The sequence below is a fragment of the Tenrec ecaudatus genome, chromosome 8 (assembly GCF_050624435.1).
Source record: "Tenrec ecaudatus isolate mTenEca1 chromosome 8, mTenEca1.hap1, whole genome shotgun sequence".
In the NCBI taxonomy this organism is placed as follows: Eukaryota; Metazoa; Chordata; class Mammalia; order Afrosoricida; family Tenrecidae; genus Tenrec; species Tenrec ecaudatus.
Genome location: NC_134537.1, coordinates 156635919 through 156653875, shown reverse-complemented (window position 1 = coordinate 156653875; position 17957 = coordinate 156635919). Strand labels below are relative to the sequence as shown.

Sequence of the window (17957 nt, the reverse complement as noted above, 5' to 3'; positions counted from 1 at the left end):
TTTTCTCTCTACTTGAGCCCTTGGTATCAGTTCCTCTTTTATCCCTCCCTCCCCCACCCGTGACCCCGTGATAAATTATTATTTTCATATCTTATACTGACTACTGTGTCCCTTTACCCACACTTCGGTTTGGTTGCCCTGGGTGAGGGAGGGGGGCTATGGAGCCATCATTGTGAATGGTTTCCCCTTCCTCCCCTTCTCCCCACTTTCCCCTGCCCTCCTGGTATCGCTACTCCCATTTCTGATCCTGAGGGGTTATCTGACCTGGATTTTGTATGTCGTGAGCTCTTATCTCTAAAAAGGTCTTGTGCAGATTTTTACTCAGTGCTACACGTCTTTTCACCGCTTAACTCCTGCTTCCATGAATAATGATTATGGACCCAAGCAAGGCAAAACCCTTGAAAGTTCATTCAACCTTTTCTCCACTTACCATGATGTTACCTAGTGGTCTAGTTGTGAAGATTTTGGTCTTCTTTCTATTGAGTTTAATCCATACTGACGTCTGCAATCCTTGATCTTCATCAGCAAGCTCCAATACTGACGTCACCTTCTTCACAAAGTGCAGTTTCTCTGACTTGGCAAGTTGAATAAGTATGATGAACGGATAACAACCCTAACACATACTTTCCTGATTTTAAACCAGGCAGTTTTCCCTTCTCTATTCAAATGACTGCCATTTAGTCCATGCCCACATTCAACATCAGCACAATGAAGTGTTCTTGAATTCCCATTCTTCTCAAGGCTAGCCATAGTTTGCTATAATCCACACATCAAATGATTTTACATAGTCAATAAAACACAAATAAACACGTCTGGTATTCTCTACTTTCAGTGAAGATCCATCAAACATTAGCAATGATATCACTGTTCCATGTCCTCTTCCGAATCCTGCCTGAATTTCTGGAAGCTCCCTGTCGATATGCTGCTGCAACCACTGTTGATCTTAAGCAACAATTCACTGGCATGTGATATTAGTGATATCGTTCTATACTTTCGAGCATTGTGTTGGACCACCTTTCTTTAGAAAGGCGCATATATGGAGCTCATCCAGTCAGTTGGTCTAGTGGGTGTCTTCTAAATTTTCTGGAATAGATGAGGGAATACTTCCAGTCAGAGCCTCAGGGCTGGAAGTGCCACGTGGAGACCTACACCAGCATATTCACCAGCTTACGGAAGCATTTCAGTTGGTACTCTTTCAATTCCTGGTGCCATGTTCTTCTTGGCCAGTGCCTTCAGTGTAGCTTGGAATTTTTCCAAGTGCTAAAAGCACTGTGGCAGTGACATAATCTGCTGTCAATTTGAGACTTAAGAGTGAAGGAGTGGGTTTTAGCCTGTCAATCAGGTCGCAGCTTGATGACCACATTTGGAGGTGCTAAGGAGATAAATAGTTCATTGGAGATGGGACACACGTTCACTCCTGGAGGGCCATTCTGGTTGACAAGCCAAATGGAGACAGGTTGATGGCAGTCAGAGCCTCAGAGCTGGAGGAGCCACATGGAGACCCACACCAGCACTGAGATGCTTCTACCGCCACTGGATCCACAAGACTTTCTACCCACTGGACTGATCTTCCTGAATTCAGCATCATTGCATGTGTTGCATGAGTCTGAAGAGGAACTTATAGATCAGTATCAGACATGTGGGCTAATATTGGACTTATAGACATGATCTGAACTGGGCTGGGGTATTTTCAATATTCAACTGCTCTTGTACGTAAAGCTCATTTCGACATTCCTGAAGTGGTAGAATGCCGACTAGCTGACTTGGGTAGAGTGACGCTGTGTATTCTTGCCATCTTCTCTTGATATTTCCTGCATCATTCAATATTTTTCCCTGAGAATATCTCAAGATTGTAACTTGAAGCTTGCATTTCTTCTTGAGTTTTTTTCTGTTTCAAATATGCTGAGTGTGTTCTTCCCTTTTGGATTCTGAATTCTGGGCCTCTGAGCATTTTATTATGTGTCTTTGTGTTCTCAAGGTGCCTTTTGAGACTTTCTGTTCCATTCTTTGACTTCATTATGTTTAATTTGCCTTAGTTACTCTACAATTAAGAGGAAGTTTCAGAGTCTTTTCTGCCATCCACTTTGATCTTTTCTTTCTTTCCTGTCTTTTTAATGTGTGACAGTCCTGATGACCTCCCGTAGAGCGTCAGGTTTGCTGTCACTCAAAAACTGGATATCCAACAGGAGAAAAGTAAAAGTGGCCTCTACCTCACACCATACACAAGAAGACGAAGTCAAAATGGACCCAAGAATGTTAAACCTGGAATATACCATTGGAACCAAGCTAGCAGCTTAAATTATAAAATAAATAGACCCTCAACATAGCTAAAAATGCACAATCAACAGAAGAAAAACTAAGTGATGGAGATGTCCTGAAAATTAAATACCAATGCTCATCAAAGGCTAAGCCAACGAGTAAAAAGAGAACCTCTAGGCTGGGAAAAGTTTTTTGGCATAAGCATCTCTAATTTCTAAATTTTATAGAAAATCATAACAATTCAACAACAAAAAGGCAATCCACTGGAAAGTCTGGAAAAGGACGTGGCAGACACTTTGCCAAAGACGACCTTCAAGCGGTTAGCAAACACACATGGAGAGATCTGGAGTCACTAGCCTCTAGGAAGTGTAACCGAAAATTAAACGCAATTCCATCTCAAGTAGCAATAATGGCACTGATCAAGCACACAAAGAGCAAACGCTGGTGAGAGATTGGGACTCTGATCCACTGCTGGCAAGACCGCACAGGTACAAACCACTATGGAAAGCGGTCAGGTGCTTCCTTTAAAAACCTACAACGAGAAATGCAATCCCGCCATCCCACTCCTAGGCATGTGTTCTACGGAAATGTGAGTCGTGGCACAAAGAGGCCTATCCATACCCATGTTTTGAAGCATTATTCACACCAGCAAAAACACAGAAACAGCCTACGTGCTCATCAGTGAATGAAAGGATAAACAGATGGTTGCATATACACTTGCAATGGATCTGTGAGACATTGCATACCATGAATGAATCTGGAGGACATAATGCTGACGGGGAAAAATCAATCATTAAAGGACAAATCAGTTATGAAACCACTAAAAAGTCAAGAATAGATTTACACAAAGAACTCTGTATAATTACTTACAAGCCAGAGGTAGAAGAGAAAAGGAGCCCCACAAACTAGGTAGCAGACACATGATGATTCTAGTAGAGGGCAAGACAGTACCCAACATGGGGAAAGCCAACACAATGTGACCAGAGCAAAGGAAGACACTGCAGGGTGCCTGAGAATAAAGGGCAACTGTGGTAAATACCACAAGAGACAACCTTGCCACAACAGCATCCACAAACAGCTGGTGAGGGGGTATATAAACATAAATGTGTGCCAAACATGTATAGGCATACATATATATTTACATATCCCCCGCATTCACAGATATTATTGTGGGTATTTCTACACACATATTCATATATACTGCATAGACTAGGAAGCTTCAAAAGTTCATGAAAATATTCTTGTATCCTACAATTCTATTTTTCCACACACTTTTTAAAGCCCTTTCACATATTGATATATTCATAGGGCACATAGGGGTCACAGGTGTAGAAATTTCTCAGAACCGAATACCCTGTGGGACTGAACTAGAGAGCTTATAGGCTAAGGACCAAGACCTCAGGGGGCATTTAGATCAATTGTATAACTCAGATTATAGAGAAAACATTTTATATCTTGGTTAGTTGAGTAGTGCCCGGATTCTTCGATGCTCGAAAGCAGTCAGCTAAGATACAGTGATGGGTCCCTTCTCACCTGGAGCAAAGGAGACGCTGGAAAACCAAAGACCCACAGAATCAATTAGTTCAAAGGGTAAATGGCCCGCGTGAACCACAGCCTCCTCGATCCTAAGACCAGAAGAACGAGACGCTGCCTACATACTACTTCCAACAGCTCAGACCAGAAGCTGAGGAGAATGTGGATAGAAGGGTTGAAAAATGAAGAACAAAAGGGAAATTCCTGAAAAAGAGCAAACTACGGATCTAATGAAGCCTGGAGGAAACTCCGAGACTATTGTCCTAAGTCACCCATCTCAGTTAGAACTGAAGCCACTCCCAGAGGTCTCCTCTGGACCACATAATGGACTGACCTCTGAACTCAATAACAACACTTGTGAGGAGTGTGCTACTTAGAAAAAGACTGGAGACGAGACACGTGCCACAGTCAAAGACGTGAAGGCGCATTGTAGGCAATGCAAACCATGTCATGGATTAGCAAATGGAACACTAATTTCCTATTGAATTCTCACCTACTAGTACAATGTTAAAACATTATTACTGAATTATCATTTTAAAGACACTGTAGTGGACCTCAGGGCATTTCTTTAATGCTTTCCATTCATAGACAGGTATATTATATTCTAAGACAAACATGAGTAACTGATATTAAAAAGTGTACCTAACTGTTCCTTTTAATTTATACATACACATTTGTCCTAAAGACCAGCACAATAAAGAATGGAACTCATTCGTGATCCAAGAACAGCCTGTACAAAGCGGCTCTGTCTCTGCGAAGAGGTAAGCATGTACTCTGAGCATTTTAGAAAGGTTTTGCTTCTGCTCATTGCTAAAGCGGAAACAATGAGGACTCACCCTGTAGAGAGGATGGCACTTGTCCCTGAAGCATGGGGCCACGCGGGCATAGATCTGTAGGCTATAGTAATAAGCTGCCAGCTGGAGAGATAACGCAGAGTGGGCCTGCTTTTCAAAGCACTTGTTAGCATCTAACACCTAGGAGGGAACATGACAAAATTAACTTGGCTGAAAGGAAATTAACAAGCTTTATAATAAATCCTTGCATTTCTAGTCAGTACTGTAGGATTTTGGTTCAAAATTTCCATCATATCTACATCAACTCAAGCTCACCTGAATGTGGCCGCAGTGAAATTCAGAATGCATAGTAAACAGATCCTATGCATTTAAAGCAGTGTTAAAGATTGGTATTAGAGGTAACAACGAATTCACTTCCTGGATACCAACCAGGGTCCTATCAGCACTTAAAAGCTATCAAAAGGTATTAAAATAAACAATTGAACTTAAATTACAATGCTGATTAAAATTCTCTGCATCGATCTTTAATGCATTCATTTCTGAACTCTCCGTTATTGATAAGGGGAAACTTACCTGTGGCAAAGCAAGAAGATAAGCCAGAGCCAAGGTCATGTCATTCGGTAAAGCATCACTGGCGAGTTGTAATAGAACTGAAAAATGAAACGAACAAGACAAGACGTGCGTTATTTGCTTAAGGACTTACATCCGCATTAATAAATGTCATGTTTTAGTTCTAAGCAACTCCACAGGCATTAACCCCAAAGGATCCTTTATCAAAGGCTGCGCAGCACCATCCAAACACTAATCCCAGGGAGCAAGGCCTAATGGTAGCCTGTCTTAGCTCAAAGCAGGCTGTTCACGCCCGACACTGGAGGGAATCGTTCTCAGGACAGCTGCAACATCTACACGTACCCACAGCAACAAGGTTTATTTCTCACAGAGAATTTATTGGTATGAAAAGACTGGGATAATGATAAAAAAAATTATGTGTATCAATGACAGTCAATGAGAAAGCTGATCATGCGAGCATCACAGACTAGAAAACAAAATAGATTTGTGAAAGCAAAAGCAAAAGCAGATTGGTGAATGCAAACTTTGATTATTACTATGATCAAATAAATGTTGTTAATCAAATTATTACTATAATCAACACGTTTTGATTATTACTATAATGAAAACCATGTTTTGCTACCTCTAAGAATATCAAACTTCATATATATGTCTAAGATTTCTTGATAATATATATGCATATACATGATGCTTGCTTTCCTTCAATGACACCTTCATAGATTTCCCCCAAACTCTCAAACCAAACTCACTGTCATTGAACTGATGCCAACTAGTAGTGAACCAATAGGGAAGGATTGAAATGTCCCTGTGGTTTTCCAAGACTTTAACTTTTTAAAAAATCTATTTACTGGGGGCTCTTATCACAATCCACTCATGCATTGTTGTCAAGCACATTCATTTTCAAAACATTTTCTTTCTACTTGAGCCCTTGGACCCAATTTTGTCTCCTTCCCCCTCCTTCCCATCCTCATGAACCCTTGATAATTTATAAATTACTATTTTTTTTCTTGTCTTACAACTACCACTGTCTCCCATCACCCACTTTTCTGATGTTCATCCCCCTGGGAGGGGGTTATTTGTCGATCATTGTGATCAGTTCCCCCTTTCTCCCGCCACCTTCCCCCTATACTCATGATATCGTTACTCTCATCGATATTGAGGGGTTATCTGTCCTGGATTACCTGTGTTTGAGATCTTATCTGTACCAGTGTACATCCTCTGGGTCTAGCCAGATTTATAAGGTATAATTGGGGTCATGCAAAATAATTTATAAATTATCAAGGGGTCATGAGGGAAGGGGGAATGTGGAGGGAGGAGATAAAATGAGGACCTGATGCCAGAGGCTTAAATGGAGAGCAAATGTTTTGAGAATGATGAGGGCAATGAATGTACAAATGTGCTTTACACTATTGATGTGATTGTGATAAGAGTTGTATGAGCCCCTAATAAAAAGATTTTTAAAAATTGGGGTCATGATAGCAGGAGGAGGAAGCATAAAAGATCTAGAAGAAAGTTGTATGTTTCATCGGTGCTCTACTGCACTCTGACTGGCTTGTCTCTTCTTTGTGACCCTTCTGTAAGGGGATGTCCAATTGTCTACAGATAGGCTCTCGGTCTCCACTCCAATCCACTCTCCCCCTCATTCATATCAATAAGATTTTTTGTTCCGGGTCTTTGATGCCGTGATACCTGACCCTATCAACACCTCATGATCACACAGGCTGGTATTTTTCTTCCATGTGGGCATTGTTGCTTCTCAACTAGATGGCCGCTTGTTTATCTTCAAGCCTTTAAGACCCCAGACACTAAATCTTTTGATAGCCGGGCACCATCTGCTTTCTTTACCACATTCGCTTATGCTCCAACTTTGTCTTCAGAAATTGTGTCGGGAAGGTGAGCATCACAAACACAGGGTTATCAGCACAAAGTGTTCTTATACTGAGGGAGAACTTGAGTAGAGGGCCAATGGTAGTCTGCTACCTAATACTTAACATATAAATATATATGCATAGATCTATTCCCCTATCACTAAATACAAATATATTTACATATGTACCTGCCTGTATTTACACATCCCAGTTCTTTCCTCTGTCCTTTTATTTTCCTCTTATCCTACTATCATGTTAAACCTGCATTTGGCTTTCAATAATTCCTCTCGGCTACATTGTACTCGATCAAGTCCCATCGGGCATCCCATGCCATCCTTACCATTGATGTTAGATCACTTGTTGTTCCCTTGTCCTTGGGTTTGTTGGCTCCCCCTTCCTATAACTCCTTACAGGAGTAGAAAACTTCCTCTTTAAGCCATAAATTGACTGGCTTAAAGTTATAAAACCATTTTAACTTTATGGTTCGCAGCCCAGATGGAAAGCTATTAACAATGTTTTCCAACAGAAAATTTTATGCAAGCAGTAATCTGTCAATGCCGTACCTCTAATTTAGTTTAAAAGAAAACAGAGTACACAGAGAATCAAGCCTGTGTTGGCATGATGTTTGTGTGCTTAAGAGGTATTTCATTCATGTTTGTGTGCATAAGAGGTATTTCATTCATTTAGGACCTTAGTGACAAACAGCAAGTCAAAGGTAATCACAAGGTAAGTCGTTTATTTTCAAGGAACACTGACTGTGAGGATCTGCATTAAAGACAAGGAACAGTTTGTGAACAAGCCAAAACAAATGATAGCTGCCTGTGGAAATACACCCTATGACTATTTTCTAGGAGATGTCTTCCTTGTTGTGTCCTCCAACCAACCGACCCCATTGCTGTGCAGTGGACTCTGAGCTGTGGAGGCCCCTGTGTGACAGACAGACAGACAGGGCTTTGCTGGGCTGCATCCTGCATGGAAGCTGGTGACCAGGCTTTTCTTCAGAGGCACGCCTGGGTGTGTCTGAACTGCCAACACTTAAAGGGTATCAGTCAAGAGCACTTAGGTCCTTAATAATATCTGTCTTAGGGAAATATCTAAGTCTCCTGCATCATCTAAGTTTTTCTGATTATCTGGACAGTGGGGATGAGGCTGGGATCAGGAGAAACCAACCTAAAAACAAAACTATCTAAAAAGTATTTTCCTGAGGGGGAAAAGAGATCAAGAATTTATTCCATTGTGACTATGCAAATGAGAAGATCAATTCTCTAAATATTCATTTCTTATGAATGTCCTAAACCTTATCAATCAAATGGACCACCAGGCAATCTCAGGTTTCCTAAGGAATCATACAATTTTTCGTGATGCTTTTATTCAAGTTACTTGTTTCGAGGTCCAACCCAAATTTATTCCTTCATTTAATCTCACTGAGAACCATCTCTGAACTAGACATTGGTCTAGTTCCAAGGAAGAATGAGAGTCCCTGACTTTTAACAATAAATGTGGGACTTGTTGAAGAGAACACCTCCACATAAATAATTAAATATAATGCAAAAGGCCTAAGTCAAATTTGTGTAAATAATTCTGAGAACACAGAAGATATATAAAGTTGTCAAATACATTCTAGAACACTATTAAAAACTAAAAAATGAAGTGTAAATTTAGATGCTAAAAATATAAAGTGAGATATATAGGACAGACTAGAATGACCTTAGTGGGCTTGGGATACAACTATTTTCTGGAACAGAAAGCATCATCTTTAGGTATCAAAAAGTAATAAGAATAAGGACAGTAAAACAATAAAGTGAAGGTATCTGTTTTTGGAGCTCCCTAGAATTGTTTCAGTGCACTCAGTGGGCAATATACCCACTTTATTAGTAATATCCAACAGTGTTTTCCCGCTCCCAAAAGTAAGAGTCCCCAGGGACTGTTAGCCAGGTGTAGAGTATACATGGAAGACATAAATTAAAACGCAAACTGTTTGTGCTTACATGTGTGTGCATGCATGTGCATTTTAAAGTGAAGCTAATCCTTCTCAAATTGTCCACAGAATTCAGCCAATTAAATGTACATATATTCTCACTTTGCTAATAGCTGACAGGTTGGCAGTTCAACTATACCCAGAAATGTCTTGGAAGAAAGGCTCAGCAATCTACGTTAGAAAACTCAGCCATTCAAAGCTAATTTGTTCTAATTTGACACACATGCTTGCCAAGAATTGGAATCAACAGTAACTGTTTTTCTTTTCTTTTTCTATACTGTACATACGCTATCAATGACACGATACTTTCTGTGTGGTTTGGGAGAATCCCATTGTCAAAGATATTCGTACTTATGCTGCAAAATATTTGAATACTCCCACTAATCAGGAGAAGCAAATAGCCTCATGCCAGTATAGTTTGGGTTGTGATGCCAAATAAATGATGCAAAACCTTGATGTTTTTAAAGCACTTAGGACTTTTGATCCTATTCTCCACATATATGTATTACTATTAAATGAGGCAACGTGTGTAAAATGCACATTTCTCTATCATATACAAGCCATCCACTTAAGTTTTCTTCCTTTCTATGGAAACATTATACTTGAGGAATTAGATTATTCTGTTCCGTTGATTTCCTCCCTAAAAGTGATTGATAATAGATATTTCCATTAATAAATATCACAGCTCCAACAGATGCAATTACCTTCTGTTTCATATAAATCATAATTATTAATAAATTAATGACTACATTTGAGCACATGGAGGAAATGTATTAAGAAGAAAAAAACAGACTTAAAACAGCTAGACCTGAATAATATTGATAATATTGATTGTTAATATTTTTTCCTGAGCCTTCAAGAATTGTTTCATCTAGTTATTCCTCATAATCTCTCTCTGGAAGATCTCAAGAACAAAAAGTCCTTTTCATCAGCCCTGTGCCAACACGCGAACAAAGCAGCCTTTGGATGCCACATGCCACTAAGTCGGTTCCATGTCGTAGCAAGCCTTAGTGCGACGGACGGACGGAGCACTGCCCCGTAGCAAGCCTTAGTGCGACTGACGGAGCACTGCCCCGTGGCAAGCCTTAGTGCGACGGACGGAGCACTGCCCCGTGGCAAGCCTTAGTGCGACAGACGGAGCACTGCCCCGTGGCAAGCCTTAGTGTGACAGACGGACGGAGCACTGCCCCTCCCACCATTCTCGCAGCTATTTTTGAGCCCATTGTTGCAGCCACTATGCCAATCAATCCCATTCATGGTTTTCCTCTTGTGGGTTTAACTTTTTTACCAAGAAGATATCCTTTTCAAGGAACTGGATTGTGCTAATAACACTAATAATGTGAGCCCAAGTGTTGCCATCTAAATTTCTAAGGGGCATTTTGACTGCACTTCTTCCAAGATAGATTTGTTTATTCTTTTGGCATGGCATAGTACTTTCTTCATCACCATGACCCAAATGCATCAATTCTTCCGCAGTCATCCTTAGTCAATGTCCAACCTTCTTTTTTTTTAAAGGAATCATTTTACTGGGACTCCTACAGCTCTCATAACAATCCATATATCAATCGTATAAAGTATATTTGTACATATGTTGCCATCATCATTTTCAAAACATGGTCTTTCTACTTGAGCCCTTGGTATCAGCTCCTCTTTTTTGCCTTCCTCCCCCACCCTCCCACCTTTGTAACCACTTGATAAATTTTAAATTTTTATTCTTTTCATATCTTATATCATTTGCTGGGTGTTTATACATAGATCATTGTGATCGGTTAACCTGTTCTCCCCTCTACCTTCCCCTACCCTCATGGTATCACTATTCCCATTGCTGTTCCTGAGGGGTTTAGTCTGTCCTGGATTCCATGTGTTGATTGAGAGCTCTTAGCTCTACCAGTGTACATGCACCAGTCTAGCCAGATTTGTAAGATAGAACTGGGGTCATGATAGGGGTGGAGTGGGGGAGCATCAAAGAACTAGAGGAAGGTTGTGTTTCGTCAGTGCTATACTGCACCCTGGCTGTCTCATTCCTTCCTTGTCATTCTTGGTGAGGTGACAGGATGTCCAAATGCCTACAGAAAAATGTCCAACTTTCACAAGCATATGACGTGACTGAAATAGTGACATATTTGCTCCCCAACACTTTAAATAGGTCTCGTGCAGCAGATCTGCCCAATGCAAACCATGCTTTGATTTCTTGACGGCTGCTTCCATGAGCATTGATTGAAAATCCACGTACGATGAATTCCTTGACAACTTCAATATTTTCTCTGTTAATTAAGGTATTATCTAGTCATCCAGTTGGGAGGATTTTAGCTTTCTTTACACTTGAGTTGCAATCACACTGAAAGCTGTTTTCAAGTCCTCCTACCTTTGAAAAGGTTGTAATGCCTGAATATTGGAGAGGTTAACAAGCTTTCCTCCCATACTGATGTCACCTTCCGCTCCACGTAGTCCAGCTTCTCTGATTAGTTGCTTGGCATGCAAGCTAAGTAAGAATAATGAATGGATATGAATCTGACGTACACTTTCCTGATTCTGAACCGTGCACTATTTCCTTATTCTATTTAAATGACAGCCTCTTGATACACAGACAACACCAGCACAATGAAGTGTTCTTGAATTCCCACTCTTCTCAGGGCTATTCATAGTTTGTTATGAGCCACACAAATGCCTCTGCACAGTCAATAAAATGCAAATAAGCATCATTCTAGTATTCTCTGCTTCCAGCTAAGATCTCTCTGACATCAACAACGGCAGCCTCTTCAGAATCTAGATGGAATTGATGGCAGTTCACTATGTTCTACTACAACCATTGCTAAATGATCTTTAACAAAATTTAACTTAAATGAGATATTAATGATCAAAACTAAGCAAACAAACTCACTGCTATCGAGTCAATTCTGCCTCATTGCGACCCTCTAGGGCATAGTAAACTGTCCCTGTGAGTTTCCAAACTGTAGCTCGTTATGGTGGTAGAAGGCCTCGTCTTTCTCCCTCAGACCAGCTGGTGGTTTCGAACTGCTGGATCTGTCATTAGCAGCTCAATGCATAACTACTTTGCTCCCAGGGTTACTATATTACTGACATTGTTAAGTAATTTCCATATCCTGATGGATAACCTTTCAGTGAAATGAATACAAATATGGGTCTCTTCCAGTTAGTTGGTCAGGTAGCTGTCTTCCAAATTTCTTGACATAGGATAGTATTTCCAGTACTTCATCAGTTTATTGAAACATTTTAATTAGTATTCCATCAATTCCCTGAGCCTTGTTTTGGGATAATGCTGTCAGTGCAGGTTGGATTTTCTTTTTCCAGTATCATTGGCTCCCAATGACATGCTACCTCTTTAAATGGTTTCACATTGATCAGTTATTTTTTGGCACATTGATTCTGTGTACGCTTTTATATGTTTCGTGCATCAAAACATTGGCCATAAACTTCTGCAATACTGAAATTCAGGCCTTGGTCCCCACCCTACAGCTCTGAGCACGTTGTTCCCTTTGCTTTTCTACTTACAGGGCTGTGCATACTTCATTACAATGCTTTGTCTTCTTGACTTGCCCTTTAAAAATTTCTGTTCCCTTTTCATCATTTCTCCCATTTGCTTTAGCTGCTTTGTGAGGGTACAAGCTTGTTTCTTTGAACATCCACTTTGATAGTTTTTCCCATTGGTCTGTTCGATCCTCTTTTGCTATCCTGTTATGATGTTTTTGAAGTCATCCCACAGTTCATCGCTTCTGCTAACGTCAATGTTCAACACATCAAACCTGTCCTTGACATGGTCTCAAGCTCAAGTGGGGTATACTCTAGGTTTTATTTTGGCTCTTGTGGACTTATTTTTATTTTCTTCCACTTTGATTCGAACTTATATTTGCCCAATTAACGACCTGTTTCACCATCAGCTCCTGACCTCATTTTGGCTGCTGATATTAAAAGCTTTCTCCTCATCTCTCTCCACAAATGTGGTCAATTTGATTGTTGTATGTTTCACCTGGGGAAATCTAGATGTTTCGTGGCAATTTGTTGTTGAAGAAAGGTATTAGCACTGAAGAAGTTGTGGTCTTATCAAGTGCTATCATGAGATCACCAGGTGTTGTTTTTTCCCTTGTCCCTAAGGTCATATTTTTTTACTACTGTTCCTCCTTTGTTTCCAACTTCTGCTTTCAAATAACCAATAATTATTAGGCATCTTGATAATGTTTGATTAATTTGACTGAAAAAGTTGGTAGAATTCCGCAACTTCATTACCTTTAGTGGTTTGTTCATACACGTGAAAAATAGTTGTATGAACTATATTTCCTTGTATGGATATTCTATCACACCATGAACTTCAAGATAGATCTTGAAATGTTCTTTTCGACAACAAATGGAACACCTTCCTCTTGAATATGAATTTCCTTTCTTATATTTTACCCAAGAGAAACAAAAAGTGATGGCCACAATAAAGACTTAATAATAGCTCTCTCAGTCATAAGCCAGAAACAGCCCTTTTATGAGAATGGATAAATAGAAAGTGGTATCTGATACAATGAAAATACTCAGTTTAAAAAAAAAGTATGTATGGAATACATGAACTCTCAAAAGTTTTAAGTCTGATACAAGAGAATACATATTGCATAATTCCACCATTTAATTAAGCCATCCAATAGTCAAAAGTACATCAACAGTGGGGGGAAATATGAGAATACTGATTGTCTTCCAGAAAGTATAAGGAGGAGGTTTATTAGTAAGAGGTATAAGGTTTCTGGGGTAATGATAATGTTTGTATCTTAACAGGAGTTAGAGGTGCGGAGGGGCTACATTTATCAGAATTGATAAGCACACTTGAGATTTCTGGGTTTCGTATGTAAATTTCATGTCATTAATAAAATAAGAAAAACTGACTTTAATTAAAGATATGCATAGTTCATTATTTGGGGATATCTTCAACTTACTTTGAAATATGTCAAAAATTAATTAAATTCGGTAGCGAGATAAACATGGTAGATAGTCTGCTCAACAACAAGACAGTATGCATGACAGCAAGTTCCATGAAATGTTAATTGTAGCATCCAAGTGGAGGGTATACAGAGGTTTATTGCAAAGTTGCTTTCAACTCTTTGGTGCATTCATAGGTTTTCTTAGCAAAAGAGAAAAAAAATCCTCTCAGATAATGTCAGCGCTGCAACTCACCTGCCTGTTATTACTAATTCCTCTGAACAGGTGGTTTTGGAGAAATAGGCCTCCCCTCCATTACTGCAACCAGTTGAGTTTCTGGCCTCCAACAAGTTTAAGCCCTCCGGGCTGACCCCAAGACTTGAAATAGTCTAGCCTTCAAGTATGCTACAAAGCAGGGGATAATATGCCCCTTCTCTAACCTTTAACACAGTCTGTTACTGAAGTTATCTCTTGGCATGTTTTACACACACACACGCACGCGCACACACACGCACAGATCGCAGCTGATTTCTCCACAAGCTCACTGAGCTCTCCTAAGCAAGAACCACTCAGCTGCTGGAGAAAACAGGGAGCACCAATCCCCTCTCCACCTCTTGGCATTCAGTCTTTCCCAGCAATCCTCCATGAGATCAAAGGGCTCTTGCAAGGGAAAAATCAAGCCCCACATGTAGGGAGCTTTCCAATCTGAATTTATAACCATCTAAAGCAGTGGTTCTCAACCTTCCTAAAGTCACAGCCCTTTAACACAGTTCCCCATGTTGTGGTGACTTCCCCCACAACCATAAAATTATTTTTGTTGTCACTTCATAACTGTAATTGTGCTACTGTGATGAATAGGGTGAGCCCAGTTAAAGGGCCATTCAATCCCCAAAGGGGTCGCGACCTACGGGTTGAGAACTGCTGATCTAAAGCAATGTGCGAAAAAATTATTAGAGAGGAGATGAAGTTGACTGACCAGTTTCAATGGGGGTCCATCAGATGTCATGGAAGCGGTAGATTTCAGCCATAGTGACTTTATAATATTATTTAGGATAACAACAAAAAAAGATCTACCCTATACTTAGCAGTTGTATGAATTTAATTAGTCATGCTGGTTCTCAAAAATTGAGTACAATGATTTTAATTGGGGGCTCGTACAGTTCTTATCACAATCCATCCATCCATCGTGTCAAGCACATTTGTACATATGTTGCCATCATCATTTTCAAAACATTTTCTTTCTCCTGAGCCCTTGGTATCTGTCCTTTTCCCCCTCTAACCTTCCCTCCAGTACAATGCATTTTCCATAAAAGTAACACACAATCAAAATCATATGGTATGGCAGTTCCATAATATCATGTCAACTTGAGCATGAGTGAAGGGATGGGTCTAGCCTATCAATTAGGTCACAGGCTGATGGTGCCTCCTTGTGGGTGTGGCCTTCTCCTGAGGTTTCTTGGAACTTCCTCTCTGTTCTCACTGGAGGGGGCCACACTCTGCTTCACCCTCCCGTGGAGGAGATACTTAGAGAGCTGGGGAAGCCATGTGGAAGTTTGCACCAACACTGAGATGCTGCCACTGGCATGGCATCCACAAGACTGTTTCTCCCACTGGCTTGTGATCTTCCTGCCTTGAGCATGCTTGCATGTGCTGTGTGAGTCTAAAGATGAATTTATAGAACAGTGTGGGATGCATGGGCTAGTGTCACACTTAGGGACTTGATTTGGACTGGGCTGGGACGTTTTCTCAATATACTTTGAAATATGCAAAAATTAATTAAATTTGGTAGAGATATAAATGTGGTAGATAGTCTGCTCAACATACTAGATGTTTTCTCAATATAAAAATTGCATTTGATATAAAGTTCTGTAGGGAACTTCATGTCCCTCAGCCCTGGATCAAAAGCCATATACTACCTTCATGTATTTACTCTCGGTTTTCTGTCATATAAATTGTGCCTAGTGGTCTTCCTGCCCTTGTTTCCCCTGCGGTCATTAGTTACTTGACCTTTGCTAGGATTGGTGCTCAATTGCTAGCAGCCGCTGCACTCACTGGATAACACACATCCGGCGGCACTTCTACCAGGCGCCCAGTATGCCTCATTAGCAAACGAACCTGTTTGAGCACAAATGCCCGCCATTTGGTAGGTGCATGACTATTGGCTACTCCAGCTATACCTTATTTCCATATGACGTAATGGTGCCCGCCCTTCGCTGGCTATTTAAGCTCCTGCTCTCAGCTCAATAAACGAGACTTGATCAGACTCCTGTCTTGTCTCCATTCTCTGCGTCTCTTGCCCATCTTCATTCTAAGTGCCTCTTTCAGGTACCCATACTGTTGATGACCCGCAGGACGGGCCAAAGTTCACTTTTACACACATGAGTGTCTCTGGATTTGTTTCTCTAGTCAACTCAGCCAAATAAAGATGGATTCCATGCCTAAGCTTCTCTGCACTCATTCTGTACAAAATAAGTGCCTCTGGAAAGAGCTCTTTGATAAATTTAATATCAGAGCTAAATTCACAGAGGAGAGCTGCACTTATTATTGATTTGGAAATCATTAGTCATTAAATCATTCATTTAACTAAATAAATAATGATCAATTTTATTCAGCTAATTTTCATAAAACTCTTTTCATTGATTTTATTTAAAAAGTTGGAGAGTCTGATCATGTAGGGAAGTTTTATTTGCATTATGACCTACTTTTGAAGCAAAGCCAGCATGCAAAATTTGCCATGACTTTTAATTTGGGTCATTTAACCTAGGTGTATCTTCAATTTTGAGAATATTTTAAACAAATACTTCATAAAATAACCAAGGAGACCTGCTCCTGATGTTGGCATTATTAAAATATGTCAAATAAAATAGTAATTGTGGAAAGACTTCATAATCATAAATTCACAGGTAAAGAAAATAGATGACGATTAAAATAATCTCTATAATTAAAATTTTTTAGATCCTTTCCTAAGCTTCATCCATCTTTTTCCCTCAGAGTGGCTGTGGGATTGAACTACCGACCTCCAGGCTAACTACCCAACACCTAATGCACAGTGCGCCAAGGTTCTTTAGTATACTCAGTAGGTATTCCAAAGGGGTGTTTTTTCCTATTAAATTCGACAGTATTTGAAAATTCTTTGGGGGACTTAGATTCTTTCCCTTAGTAGAGTATGATGATAAAAAAAAAACGACTATTTAAAGAAACAGATGGAAAATCCTTGCGCCCCTTTAAAATCTCCTGACACTACCAAGAATAGTATACATACTCCCGAGAACTTGGAGTCAGCTTAGCCAACAGCTCTGTTATCATTGAAAACATGCTTTTGTACCTATGCGTGAAAGTAGCACCCTCCCCTAGCATGCCCCTCAGGGTGTGGGAATGAGGGTATTTAAGTTTGGGAGACCAGATGTAGGCTTAAAAGATACAGATAATTTTCTCCAAGTTGCCAGGTGAGCAAGTGTGTTGCACTTTGAGGAGCGGATATATGGTTGCTAGGGACTCCAGCTGCATCGGGGAAACTTTCCCAAAACTCTTAATCATAGCTTCACAAGAGAATCACCTATGTAATAGCTAAAAAATATGACACCTGAGCCTCACTCTAGAGATTAGGGAATAAATGGTCTACTACGGTGTTCAGGCTTCAGGATTTCTTAAACATGTCCGAAATGATTCTACCTACGGATCACAATGGTTCCATCCATCCTGGACACAGCACCGCACGGGCTAAGGATCCCTCCTGTTGGGTGCGGGGTCACCGAGAGTCAGGGCCACTAACAACAACATGTTTGCAATAACTAACCAGGGCTGAGACCACCAAGGCAGGGCTGAAAACCAGGGGAAGGCCTTATGTGGTTGAAGGAGGTGCCTGGCAAGGAGCCCTGGTAGCGTAAAGATTGAGCCTTCATTTGGCTGCTACTAGAAAGGCCAGCCAGCATGTTGAACCCACTAGCCTACCAAGCCAATCTGCAGGAGAGAGGATGGCAGTCTGCCTGCAGAAAGACTGCAGGCAATGGTGTGGGCGCCCTATCCGCCTCCTCTGTTTTT

At 40.4% G+C, this 17957-nt stretch overlaps 1 protein-coding gene across 1 annotated transcript in view; it reads right to left on the bottom strand.

Annotated features, from left to right (window-relative positions):
• The window catches only part of NBAS (NBAS subunit of NRZ tethering complex), a 383893-nt gene that overhangs the window by 131081 nt on the left and 234855 nt on the right, over positions 1–17957 (bottom strand). The window contains exons 39-40 of the mRNA XM_075557089.1: positions 5160–5236; positions 4629–4766 (exon numbers count right to left, since the gene is read on the bottom strand). Of these exons, the coding sequence (XP_075413204.1) occupies positions 4629–4766; positions 5160–5236 (215 nt within the window). The remainder of the gene's footprint in view (positions 1–4628; positions 4767–5159; positions 5237–17957) is intronic.